The sequence below is a fragment of the Propithecus coquereli genome, unplaced genomic scaffold (genome assembly GCF_000956105.1).
Source record: "Propithecus coquereli isolate 6110/MARCELLA unplaced genomic scaffold, Pcoq_1.0 Scaffold33, whole genome shotgun sequence".
Taxonomy (NCBI): domain Eukaryota; kingdom Metazoa; phylum Chordata; class Mammalia; order Primates; family Indriidae; genus Propithecus; species Propithecus coquereli.
This window is the reverse complement of record NW_012148952.1, coordinates 5285960-5299307: the sequence shown is the minus strand read 5'-3', so window position 1 is coordinate 5299307 and position 13348 is coordinate 5285960. Positions and strand designations below refer to the sequence as shown.

At 45.4% G+C, this 13348-nt stretch overlaps 1 protein-coding gene across 1 annotated transcript in view; it reads right to left on the bottom strand.

Moving 5' to 3' along the window:
- LCT (lactase) overlaps positions 1-13348 on the bottom strand; it is a 45305-nt gene that overhangs the window by 27069 nt on the left and 4888 nt on the right. Inside the window, exons 2-4 of the mRNA XM_012650517.1 lie at positions 10260-10339; positions 5512-5595; positions 1474-1576 (exon numbers count right to left, since the gene is read on the bottom strand). Coding sequence (XP_012505971.1) covers positions 1474-1576; positions 5512-5595; positions 10260-10339 — 267 coding nt within the window. The remainder of the gene's footprint in view (positions 1-1473; positions 1577-5511; positions 5596-10259; positions 10340-13348) is intronic.

Below are 13348 nucleotides of genomic sequence, written 5' to 3'. Positions count from 1 at the left end.
GGTGAAATTTAATTGCCAATGTAACGGTCCTGAGAGATGGTGGGGCCTTAAGAGGTGTTTAGGCCATGAGGGATCCACCCTCATGAAGGGATTAACCCAGGGGGTGAGTTCCCGCTCTTGTAGGACTGGACCGATTTCCAGGAGAGTGGGTATAAAGCAAGGCTGCCTCTCGTGTTTCACCTGTTTGCAGGTGCTCACTCCCCGTTCCACCTCTCCACCATGTTATGAGGCCCTCGCTAGAAGATGACCAGATGCAGCCACCCAAACTTGAACTTCCCAGCCTCCAGAACTGTGAGCTAAATAAACATTTTTTCTTTATAAATGACCCAGTCTTGGGTATTCTGTTATAGTAACACAAAACAGACTAAGACAAAGTGGTGGAAAGGGCACTACTGATTTCTCCCATACTTCGGCCTGTGGATAAGGATGGCAGGACTATCAGAACCCTTGGGCATGTGCCCCTCTGCCCCTTCCTCCCTTCCTGCAGAGTCTCCAGCGACCACCAGCCTCCACGCCTTAACAGGCTGCATCTTCCCCTTGACTTGATTGGACCAGGAGCAGCCTTCTGATCCACAGCCAACCAATCAGATCCACTCTCAAGAATTGGAACTAAGAGCCGGGCGCGGTGGCTTACGCCTGTAATCCTAGCACTCTGGGAGGCCGAGGCGGGCGGATTGTTTGAGCTCAGGAGTTCGAGACCAGCCTGAGCAAGAGCAAGATCCTGTCTCTACGAAAAATAGAAAGAAATTAATTGGACAGCTAAAAATATATAGAAAAAATTAGCCGGGCATGGTGGCGCGTGCCTGTAGTCCCAGCTACTTGGGAGGCTGAGGCAGGAGGATTGCTTGAGCCCAGGAGTTTGAGGTTGCTGTGAGCTAGGCTGACGCCACGGCACTCTAGCCCAGGCAACAGAGTGAGACTCTGGCTCAAAAAAAAAAAAAAAAAAGAATCGGAACTAAGAGACTCCAAGAAGATAGTCCTTGAGCTGTGAGTCCTAGACATGAACGTTCTTAGCATCTTGATCAGGTACCCACCAGGGCCACATGCAATCTGAGATAATGGGGACACGGAATAAGGGTAAGCAGAGAGGGCTGGCTGGGGAGAGAGGCACGAGACAGCCTTGCTGAGAGGAGCAGAGATGAGAGGCCTTGCGGGGTGCGGTAATGGAAGGGGACAGACAGGCAAAGATCAGTTTCCAAGCTTACAACTCACATCTGCACCCTGACAGTCTTTATTCTATAAGACTTAAGAGATTCCTTATGTGGAACCTCTTCTCCTTCTTGGGTCAGTGGGGGCCGGTTGCAAGGGACCCTCCATAGCAAGGCAGGGTACACCAACCCCCTCTGGAGGGGGCTCTCAGATCAGCCTTCCTCCTGTGCTCTCCTCCCATCGGAACCCCAGATTTCAAGACTGCCACCCATCAAACCGGTGCACCAAATATCACCCCAACCTCTCCAGCGATGGTCCACTCACCTTCAAGAAGGTTGAAGAGTAGCCTGTCTGGGCTCTTCCTGCTGGAGGGGCAGTCCTGGAGTTTTAGATTGAAGATGAAAACTTTCACTTTTGGCTCAGTTGTCTGGAAAAGATAAAGATGAGCAAGTGAACCAAAGCTGTTTGGAAAGTATCTTTTGATACAGGAGCAGGGTTTTAAGATAAGAAGCTATGGAAACTTACTCTGGCTTTGGACATGACCTCTAGCCACCTCAATTAATTAAGGAAGCCGAAAGAGAAAGGTCTATGCTTTTCAATAACATAGGCCCCCTCCTCACCGACTCCCACCTCCACCTGCTCCTTCATCTGACGCTGACGAGGCACCTCTTAGAGCCAGGCCCTGTATTAGGGTCGGGAACAAGCCTGTCCACTCACATCAGGAGCCCATGTCACTTAAAAAGCTTAATTAAAAGGCCACCATAGCCATGTTTATGGATGTCTGGGGTTTGCGTCAGATAAGCCAGTTTGGGAGGGAGAAGTTAGGGGTATAGGTGAAACAAGGTTAGCCATGAGTCAATAGTTCTTGAAGCTGGTGATGGCTTTACTGGGGTTCATCATTCTTTCCCTCTACTTTTGGATGTTTGAAATTTTCTGTAACAAAAATACGACTTTGACTTTTGGAAAAAAGTCAAAAGAGCTGTCATCATTAAAATTGGAGCAAGTGTAATCCCCCCATTTCTAGCCATTTCAGTATCAAGGGAAATATCTCTAAGCTGCTATGTTGTTTCACTTTTTAATTTAATTTAATTTTATTATTTTATTTTATTTTTATTGAGACAGGGTCTCTGTCTTTTGACCGAGTAGAGTGCAGTGGCGTCATCATAGCTCACTGCAACCTCGAACTCCCAGGTTCACACGATGCTCCTGCCTCAGCCTCCCAAGCAGCTGGGACTACAGGCCCTCACCATGATGCCTTGTTAGTTTTTCTTATTTTTTGTAGAGATGGGGTCTCGCTATTGCCAAGGCTAGTCTTGAACTTCTGGCCTCAGAGATCCTCCTGCCCTGGCCTCCCAAAATGCTAGGATTACAGGTGTGAACCACTGTGCCCCACCTGACTTTACTTTAACTTATTCTGGGAGGTCAGGGTTTGGTCATTTTTCCCACACTAACTTTTTTCTCCTCTGAGCCATTAGAAGCTACCAAGAGACACCAATAGCAAGTACTTTAAAAGGAGCCAGACATATGCTTTGTTTTTTCATAGCCACCTGGGACAATGTCCCTTCTTTACAGATGAGGTGACTGACGCTCCAAGAGGCCGAGTGAGTTGCTCATGCCGCACAGTTAGAGGGGCTACGATTCCACGCAGCCCTCATCCTTCCCTGTGTGGGGTCAACGCAGGGGAGCCAGACGACCGAGGGTGGTGTGCTCAGGGAGCCCAGGGGTTTTCCTTCCTGAACGATCAATATACAGTGGGGGCAGCCTGTGCTATCCCAGGACTGGAGAGCTAGAGGAGCCTTGGAGGCCCCCGTCCTGCCTCCTGCCAAGTGGAGAATTCCCCGGGTGGGCAGGACCTTTTCCGATAAGTGGATGTGGGACCCCCTTGTGTGCCTCCTGCAGAATTCAGAGCCTGGGAGTGTGCCCTGGCCCTTCATTGGGGTGCTGGGGCTGAAGACAGCCTCAGGGCAACCTGAGACAGCTGGGAGCCTGTTGGGGAGGCTTAAAGGGGCGTGCAGGTACCTTGGGAGATGGAGGGAAGGAGCAGGTGCCTGCCTCTCCCTGCACTGCCTCCACCCTCTTCCCTTGCAGCCCACGGAAGAGGCCCCTTCAAGAGGAAGGACGGGACTTGGGATGAGGTGGGAGGGTATGTGGGGAAGGAAGCCATGGGCAGCGTGATTCAGGCTCCTGGGGACACAGCTCAGTCTCTCTCCCCAGGGAGCACTCAGCTGTCCTTCCTGTCCTGGGTGTGGTAACCGTGCATGGGAAATGCTGCCAGGCATGTAGCTAGCGTCCCAGAGAGGGAAGGTCTCTTCTCCAGCTCAGCTGTGGTCAGCTGTCATTCTGAATCTTGGAGGCTGCATCTGAGCTGTCAAGTGCAGCATCTGGATTTGAATTCCTACCCAAGGAAATAAAAGGAATGAAGACCTGTTGCAGGGTGCAGCAAATGGCTGCTAAGTTTGTTTGAGTTTTACTATTTGGCTGGCCAGCTACAGACTGAAGTTTCATCGCTTTATCCAGACATGTGTAGGAGCGGGTCTTCTTGAAAATGGTTTCATATGACAAGGGAAGCCGTAAACCACATCCTCAAGCACAAGCAGTGCCGATGCTCCTGCTGACTGTCTCTCAGAGGCTGTGCCGCCTCTGCATAGTGGAGATGGGTTTAAAACGTGAACCTGTTAGCCGAGCAACAAGCTCTGGTTTAATTCCTCAAGGAGGACAAAAGACAGATTTAGTCACCACAGATACAGCAGACCTGGAAGGCACCACAAAGTTGTTTGGGGCCCAGAAATCTCGTCAGCAAGCCCACAAGTGCAGGCTTGGGGTCGCAAACAAGTTTAGGTTCAGGTGAGAAACTATTTATAAAAATAACAAAAATTGAGCATATGTTATTTTTAAAAATATTATACCACCCTCATTATAATGGTCCCTATAGCTTGGATTTATTTTTGTTTGGAAAAGCAGTGTGATGTCTTAGAATGAGAAAGCCCTGGTACTTTATTTTATTTTATTTCCCATTTGGGTCAAGAGGTAAAAGAGAAAGTCCGGGTTTAAATCCCACCTCTGGAGCCAGGCACTGTAGCTGGTGCCTGTAATCCCAGCCACTTAGGAGGCCAAGGTGGGAGGATCACATGAGCCCAGGAGACCAACCTGGACAACATAATGAGAACCTTGTCTCAAAAAAAAAAGTCCCGCCTCTGAGGCCCACTACCCAGTGTCTGACCTGGGTTAAGTTTCCTAAACCGTAGCTTGTGTTGTAACGGGTGGAGATAATGTGAGGATAGGGTGCCTCGCAGGGTGTCTGGCGAGCGCTAAAACCATGCAGCTATTACTCAAATGTCTCATGGATGCATCTACTGTCTCTGATTGGATCATCTTATTATTTGTAAATAACAACAGCAGTGCTGCAAAATGGAAGTTCCATGTAGCCTAAGTGCTGTGCGTTTGACATTACTGAACTGGGCCTCTGAACAGATAATTCCTCAGGTAAACTATCCTTCCTGGTGGTGGAGGTGGCGGGATTCTAAACCAGAGGCCGTGGGGCTGCCATGCCTGCCTCCGAGGCACAGGGCTGAAAGCATAAGGGAGTGGTCAGATGTCGCTCGAGAAGCCCAGAGAAGGCAGCTCTTCAGGGAAGTATGGGAATACTGCTAGGAATCAGAAGGTCCTAGAGAAACCACGGGGCGTCACCAGGTAAACCTTGCCAGGAGACGAAGAACTAGTAGTTGGGACTCCAGGGAATTAAGTTGCACAGCAGTGACGAGGCATAACAGAAACCTGATACTTGGATAGGAGGTTCCTAACATACTTTCTCTAACGAGCCAGAATGGTTAGACTTGAGAAAAACAATACTGGGTACGGGAAGGAGAGTCCTGTGCCCACTGGGAGGTCCCAATGGCTGGGATCTGACTTAATAGACCTGTGTGTGAAATGTTTCTTTTTTAAAGAAACTGTGGTAAAACAGACATAAACATAAAATCTTAACCATTTTTAAGTGTAGAGTTCAGTGGCATTGAGCAGATTCACAGTGTTGGGCAGCCATCACCACCACTGATGAACTGTCTTTTTAAAACTCAGAGTGAACACTGGAATTTCGATTCCTAGGAGATTTCTACACGAGAGAGCAGAAGATCCGTGTCAGTATTTACCTTAACAGTCTAACCCCCGTTACCCCTCCTAGGAGAGACTGCCTAACCCCTGACGCTCTCTAGGGACACTCTCAGTGGACATGTCCCCAGGTGCCATCAGCAAGTCCTCCGACTGCTGACGGAAAGTCAGTTTATGCAGCAGCCAAGGCATCAAACGTCTCACGTGCTCTCAGGAACCTCGCCATGCATCATCGATACAGAAAAGGGCTCCACTTACCTGCAATTTACTCAGCTTCTGTGGCAGACTCGCCTCATTTTGGCATTCGTAAGACAAATTAAGAGAGAGGAAATCGACTGAGTCCTAGAAATAAGCAAACAGGGTCATCGGAGCATAAGCATTTCCAGCCCACAGAAGGCTGCTCTGAGGGCTCTTTGCTGCTTCTCCCCTCATCACTGAACTGAATGCGCCAAAGTGGGGTTTTCTAAGGGCAAACGTGGGACGGGTGAGAATGTGTGTAGGGTGTGCCTGTGTCTGGGTGTTGTGGGGAATTCATCATCTGTGTGCTCAGGCAAGTGTTCGGCACACAGGAAGCACACACTAAGCATGCATGGCAAGTGAGTGAGTAAATGGGTGCGTGTGCCAGGGTGGTGGGTTCCCACCAGAGCTCTCAGGGAGGGAGTGGGAGACCAGCATTGCCCCGGCAGCCTTGTCCACACGGCCCTCACTTGGCCAGCTTGGAGGCGGTGGAGCCCCCAGCCAGCCACTGGGCTACACGGTGATCTCTATGGACCCCACTGGGTTTTTGGGTTTTGTTTTAATTTCAGGCCACAGTTTGAAGTCCACCCAGTTAGCCCTAGCCTGACCCAACTTTGTAAGCTGACAGCACAACCCGCATGGTCCTGGTTGTTGACACCCCTACCCACACTTGTGGTAAGGACATACCCTTCCACTCTGTCTCTGGTCTGCACATGCTCTAAAGACTTCAGATGCACAGAGTCTGAACACAGGAAGACACTGCTGTGATCATTCCCCTCTTTTCCCACTTCCCTCAGCAAGCCTGGCTGGCTGTCCATGTCTATCCTTGTCGTGATTAGAACATTGCCTGTCTTCTCCCTCTCATAGATCACCTGTTCCCTCAGAATAAGGACCATAGGTGATGACATCTGCTCAGAACCAAGTGCTCTGCAGACCTGTGATAACTGACCCACCACTGGGGCCCTATTGCTTTCTCAATCAAGCTATCATCAGTGTTTACTAAAGACATCACACACTTGCTCCCTGCTGGCAAGTATCACTCCAATTTTCCCCAATTTCCTCTCAGCTCTTGCTTTTGCTTGTCAATTCCAAACAACACATAATCATTGAGTTCCTACTTCTGAAATCACTGTGCTGGGTATAGTGGGTGGAGATTCTCATTTAAAGATGCATAAGATTCCCAGAGGATTATAATTTAGCAGGGAGGGTTAGTAACTGCACCAATTACATGAAGAAAAGGCAGAAAGGTGGAAGTGTCATAAGAAAAGCCCATACGAGGAGATGGGATCAAGACAGCCGACTAGGCACAGGTAGTTTGTGCCTCCTCCATGGAGAGAAACCAGTAGAGTTAGAAATTCTCACATTTCAAACAGATTGTCTAGGAGAGAATGCTAGGATTCACCAGGAAAGGACCAAAAGTGGGTAAGGAGAGGGTTCAGGACAACTTGCTTGGCTGGGGACTGGCTAACCACTGAGAGAAGCTCCTGGATGTGGGGAAACAGTAAAAGAGAAGCCCCCAGGGTTCCATTCACCTAGATGAGCTTTTATGATCTTGGCTACAAGAGAACCCCCTCGACCCATGCAGGTCTCTGGCCTAACATAGGGAGCTACTAGGAGATTGCACAGAGACATTGTTCTCTGGAGCAATGGGACTGGGGACTATCCTGCCCAATCCACTGTAGCTACCAGTAACACCAATATGGACCAATATGGCCTCACTGCGTGACTCTACCACTGCTACTGCCACCTCCCACATCACACCAGCTGCTCAGGGGCCTGAGACTCTGCCCACACCCTAGCCCTCTGCTCCCACTTCTACCTTCTGAGCAAGCCACCTGAAGGCCCAAGAATTTGCCCCGAGGACACCCTAACACTGCTGCCGGCATCAGCTGCTCTGGGCCCTAAAATCAGGCATACTCATCCCATTGCTTCTACCTCTGGGGCCCAAAGACTGGCTCAGCTGGCATTCAAGTGCCCAGCAAAACTTCAGTGCAGCCTCAACTAATAACTGTTCCCTAAACCACCAAGGAAATCAGAGATACCACTGACTCTGTGTACTACCTAAGAAATCATACAAAGATCACACAACTCTAGGAAGCGAAAGTCAAAGCCAAAGTGTCCTACTCAACCAACAATATATATACACCTTCAGGAAAAAATTCTCCCCTTTGAAAGCAATTTCAAAAAATCAGAACAAGCAACTGCTACATCAGATGTGCACATATCAACAGAAGGACACAGAAAACTTGGAAAAAGCAAGGAAATATGACAACATCAAAGGACCATAACAATTGTCCAGCAACAGATCCCAATAAAAAAATATTCCTCGTAATGCCAGACAAAGAATTCCAAATATTGATTCTGAACAAGTTCAATGAGTTGGAAGAGAAATCTGAAAACCAATGTAAAGAAATCAGAAAATCAATTCAGGATATGAGTGAGAAATTTACTAACGAGATAGATATCATTTAAAAAAACAGAAATTCTGGAGCTAAAAAAGTCAATGAAGGAAATACAAAACACATTTAAAATCTTCAAGAACAGACTAGGGGAAGCAGAAGAAAGAATCTCAGAACTCGAAGATGAGTCTTTTGAAACAATCCAGACAAAAATAAGGAAAAAAGAATAAAAAAGAATGAGCAAAGCCTTTAAGATGTCTGGGGCTACATAAAGCAACTAGACTTATAAATTATCGGTATTCCCAAGGGGGAAGATAGATCAAAAAGTTTAGGAAACCTATTTAAGAAAACAATTGATGAAAAATTCCTAGGACTACCAAGAGAGTGAGACATTCAGATACAGGAGGCCCAGCAATTCCCAGGCAAATATTAATACATTGCAAAAAGGATGTCACCATATCATATTATAATCAGAATGACTAAAGGAGGAGTGAAAGAGAGAATTTTAAAATTAGAAAGAGAAAAGCATTTAGTCACCTATAAAGGAAACCCCATCAGACTAACAGTAGACTTCTCAGCAGAAACCTACAGGCCAGAAAATAATTGGATGGTATTTTCAAAGTGCTGAGAGAAAAAACCTGCCAGCCAAAATGTTATATCCTGCCAGACTAAGTTTCATAAATGAAGGAGAAATAAAGTCTTTCCCAGACAAGCAAACACTGAGAGAATTTGTCCCCAGTAGATCAGCCCTACAGAAAATATTTAAAGGAATCTTAACATGAAAACGAAAGGACAATATTCACCATCATGAAAACACACTAAAATATAAAACTCACAGGTCTTATAGAATAATCACACAAAGGAGGAAGAGAAAAAAATGAAATGGCAACATAACAGAAGTTCAGCAATCACAAAGACAAAAACAAAGAAAAAGAAACAAAGAAATTCTAAAACAACTAGAAATCAACTAACAATATGACAAGAATAAAGCCTAACATATCAATATTAACCTTGAATGTAAATGGATAAAATGCTCCATTTAAAAGATACAGACTGGCAGAATGGATTTTTTTAAATGATGCAATCATATGCTGCTTACAAGAAACTCACCTTACCCATAAAGACACATATAGATTGAAAGTAAAGGAGTGGAAAAAGATATTCCATGCACTCGGAAACCAAAGCGAGTGGGAGTAGCTATACTTATATCAGATAAAACAGACTTTAAATCAAAAACAGTAAAAAAAAAAGAAAGATGAAGAAGGTCATTATATAATGATAAAGGAATCAATCCAGCAAGAGGCTATAACATAGATATTAACAACAGGTAGAATTTTGCTGGAAGAAGTTTTTAGGAAGGTAGGAGGACAGGAAGGACATCAAGTAGGGAATGCAGGAGTATAGGAAGCAAGCATAACATACACACTGGGTAACACAGGAGGTGAGGCCAGAGCAACAGACACACACACACCTACACACTTTGGAAGGCCCTAAGGCATTTGTACCATTTCAGGGGAGTATGGCTTCCCAGAAGGGAATTGGTCAGAACCATGCTTTTGGAAGATCACCCAGAAGCACTGCATAGCATGGATTGGGTCAGAGAGACCAGTTCAAAGGCTATTGCTCTACAAGCATTTTTCTGATCAGCACTTTGGTCTCCTGAGTTCATTACTGATAGCAGTATTGCCCTTTGTAAACTAATTTAGGTGGCATTCTGGCCATGCAATCAGCCTGGGAGTTGTCCATTCAGAATCTTATCTCTATGAGTTTTATCATATCTGAACTGGAAAATCTGAAGACTGGACCCTGACACATGGGGCTCCCACCACCACGCAGATGCCAGTGAGCAACATAGTGTCTCTACAGCACCTTTTCAGTGCTGCAGAACTACAGAAACCAGCTGTTTTCTGATGGCTTTTCACACTGCCCAGTAGCCAAAAGGGGGCCAAAGCTGTTGAGGTCTCAGACATTTTAATTTTTCTTTTAAAAATTATAGTGAAAAAGTGACAGAGGATATAGGAACCAGGATGGGTATTCTGGGAAGCACATTTTAAAAACCAATCTACCTGTGTATGTGTTTTGCTATAATCTGATCTCTTGTCAGCTATTAATATTTTGGATTCTTAATAAAATCAGAGCAAGCAGAGGCATTTGGCTTCTTTCTGTTGGTAAGTTGACACTTGACCAAGCAAGAGCTGGGATTACAAGGTTTTGTTTTTAAAGTAATTAATAAATCTAGCGGACATATGCCACTCATTCTGAGGCACTTATAAGAATGCCACACCAATAGACAAAAACTTCTCTTGTTTCTAAAAATTAAAATTGCAACTCTCCTCAGATGTTACAGTTATATCTCTGAGCTGTCGTCACCTGGGCAAGTGCAGAGGTGGGTGGGTCCAGCAGGAACTCCGCTATCTCTTCAGCTCGCAGGACAACAGAGAGCTTTCCGCCTGAAATGACAGAGACGCCCGCAGAGGTGAGCGAGGGCTGGAGGCTCTGACCAGGGAAGCCACCGGGGAGTCATTTCCTATCGACCTTTCTATTAGATGTTCACCACCTCTAAAAAGGATTTTGAAAGAAATTACCTGATTTTACTCCAGCTGAAACATTTTAGAAAACAAGGTGGCTTAAAAAAATAATGTCCGTTTGAGAATGTTTTATATAAATCAGGACTACGAAATGCAAATGCAGAGCACTTGGGAAAGTCCTTCAGAGTAAAAACAATCACCCTGCCCTGCCACCAGCCAGGGAAAGAGAGAACTTCCTAAACTTCTTTCTGAACGTGGGATGCTCCCAGGAAACTGCCGGTACCTGGCCCTTATGCACTGTAAAGACATCAAGAGCCCCACTGTGCGGTGAGGTGGGAAACAGGCAAGTGTGAGCATGTGCAGCTCGTACACAGCTGCTTTGACAGCAGATGACATAACAGTGGTTCTCACACTTTTGTGCGCATCAGAATCACCACTGCGACTGTTAAAATACCTGTTTCCAGGCCCCGCCTTCAGAGATTTGGAGTCAGAAGATTGGAATGGGCCCAGGAACATGCATTTTAACATGCTTTCAGGGCGATTCTGATACAGTGGGCCTCAGACCACCATTCGAGAAACACTGGCGGGGTTGGGATTCCTTAGGCGTTCTGTTTTGCTGTCTAACTCTTCCACCCACATAAATCCTCAGCCCACACTGGATGTTCCTTGAGGGGCAAAACTTGAACATTATTTTAATCACTCCAAGTATCAAGCTTAGGACTGGGTGCATAGAAAGTGCTCGGACCTGTAATTTGGAAACACAAAACAAAAACTGAATAAAACCAGAGTTTGAGACAAACTATAGGACTATAGGACTGACTTCCCTTTCCTTGAAATCCTCTACAGGAGGAAGATATTCCTGCCCGACGAAACCACGGCTAACAACCACTATCAACTACTGCAGTGCTTATTTCGATAAGCATAGTGAAACTGTGAAATCCCCTGGGCAAGGAAGGAATATCATTTGAAGACACTGAGTCCTCATTCTGATAAGATAATGTTGTTTTCTAGTTATTTAATGATTGCGCCCAACATCCAGTTCGCATTCCATAGAGTTGCACGCTTCAGCCCATCGTCACATCAGTACACATTAGAACACATGTTCTCAGCCTGTGCTTAACATTTCAGTACATGCAACTTTAGTATCATCTATGGACCAAGGAAGCTAACACAGGTATAGTCAATCCCTAAGCGCAATTAACCCACAAATCATTTCTATTTGACTTTGCAAGCTGTTTTTATAATTAGCATGAATAAGTGCACCTGAAGTCCTGCAAATTCTCATACCATACAAGATAATCAAATTTCCCTGATATGGTTCCTAACCTGCTCCCCATGCAAGCACAAACTACACTTCTTTTTTTTTTTTTGAGACAGAGTCTCACTCTGTTGCCCGGTCTAGAGTGCTGTGGCGTCAGCCTAGCTCACAGCAACCTCAAACTCCTGGGCTCAAGCGATCCTCCTGCCTCAGCCTTCCGAATAGCTGGGACTACAGGCATGCGCCACCACGCCCAGCTAATTTTTTCTGTATATTTTTAATTGTCCGATTAATTTCTTTCTATTTTTAGTAGAGACAGGGTCTTGCTCTTGCTCAGGCTGGTTTTGAACTCCTGAGCTCAAACAATCCGCCTGCCTCGGCCTCCCAGAGTGCTAGGATTACAGGCGTGAGCCACCGCGCCCGGCCCAAACTACACTTCTTAATGCAGATTACTCAAAACTAGATTCTCACTCTAAGCTTGTGGTTCATGTTTTCTTTGGGACTGAAAGGGGGTAATTGCTCTGGCATGAGATAATTTATCTTCCAATTTTTGCTGGATGTGGTTAAAGATAGGTGTCCATGCTTATAGAACTCAAAATCGAGATTTGCTGTGGATACAGAATGACTGTATCCAGCCTGTGTAGAAAATCACTGCATAGTACTGTGGTAGATTCATATCCCTCGGGGGCATTACTAAACCCTTTGGGGCTCACTTTTGTTTCCGCCACAAGAGAAGCCGTTCCTCCAAAAATCGTTGTGGTTGTCAATGCAAAATAGCCCCTTTCCCTGTGCCCTGAATGCTTCAATAAAAGTAATCTGGGACCAGGCGCGGTGGCTCATGCCTCTAATCCTGGTATTCTGGGAGGCCGAGGTGGGAGGATAACTTGAGGTCAGGAGTGCAAGACCAGCGTGAGCAAGAGCGAGACCCCGTCTCTACTACAAATAGAAAACTTAGCCAGGTGTGGTGGCAGGTGCCTATTGTTCCAGATATTCAAGGTTGAGGTGGTGCATACTGTCTGATCCCATTTATGTCTATGGTGACAGAGATCAGACCTATGGTTGCTCCCAGGGGCAGGGATGGATTCAGAGGGGACACCAGGGGATTTTATGAGGTGTCGGTTAATGTCTTATATCTTTTAATTTTATTTTTTAAATTTTCAAATAATAACTAAATATTGATAGGTTATGTAGTGATGTTTCCATGCATATAATGTATGATGATCGGATTAAGGTAATTAGCATATCCATCATCTCAAACATTTATCATTTCTTTGTATTGGGAACATTCAATATCCTCCTTCTAGCTACTTGAAACTATTAACATATTAGTGTCAACTATAGTCATCCTATAGTGGTATAGAACACTAAAATGTTTTATATCTTGACAGGGGTGTGAGTTACACAGGTATAAGCATCTGTCAAAACTAATCAAACTGTAAAATTAAGATCTATGTGTTTTACTATCTGTAAATCATAGCTTGACCAAAAAAATTCTTTGGAAAAAACCAGAACTGCATTTCATATTGTTTATTTTCTAATTGGCAGTAAATGTAAATTTATTTCTTTAACATATATATACCGTTTGAGAATGTTTTATATAAATCAGGACTACGAAATGCAAATGCAGAGCACTTGGGAAAGTCCTTCAGAGTAAAAACAATCACCCTGCCCTG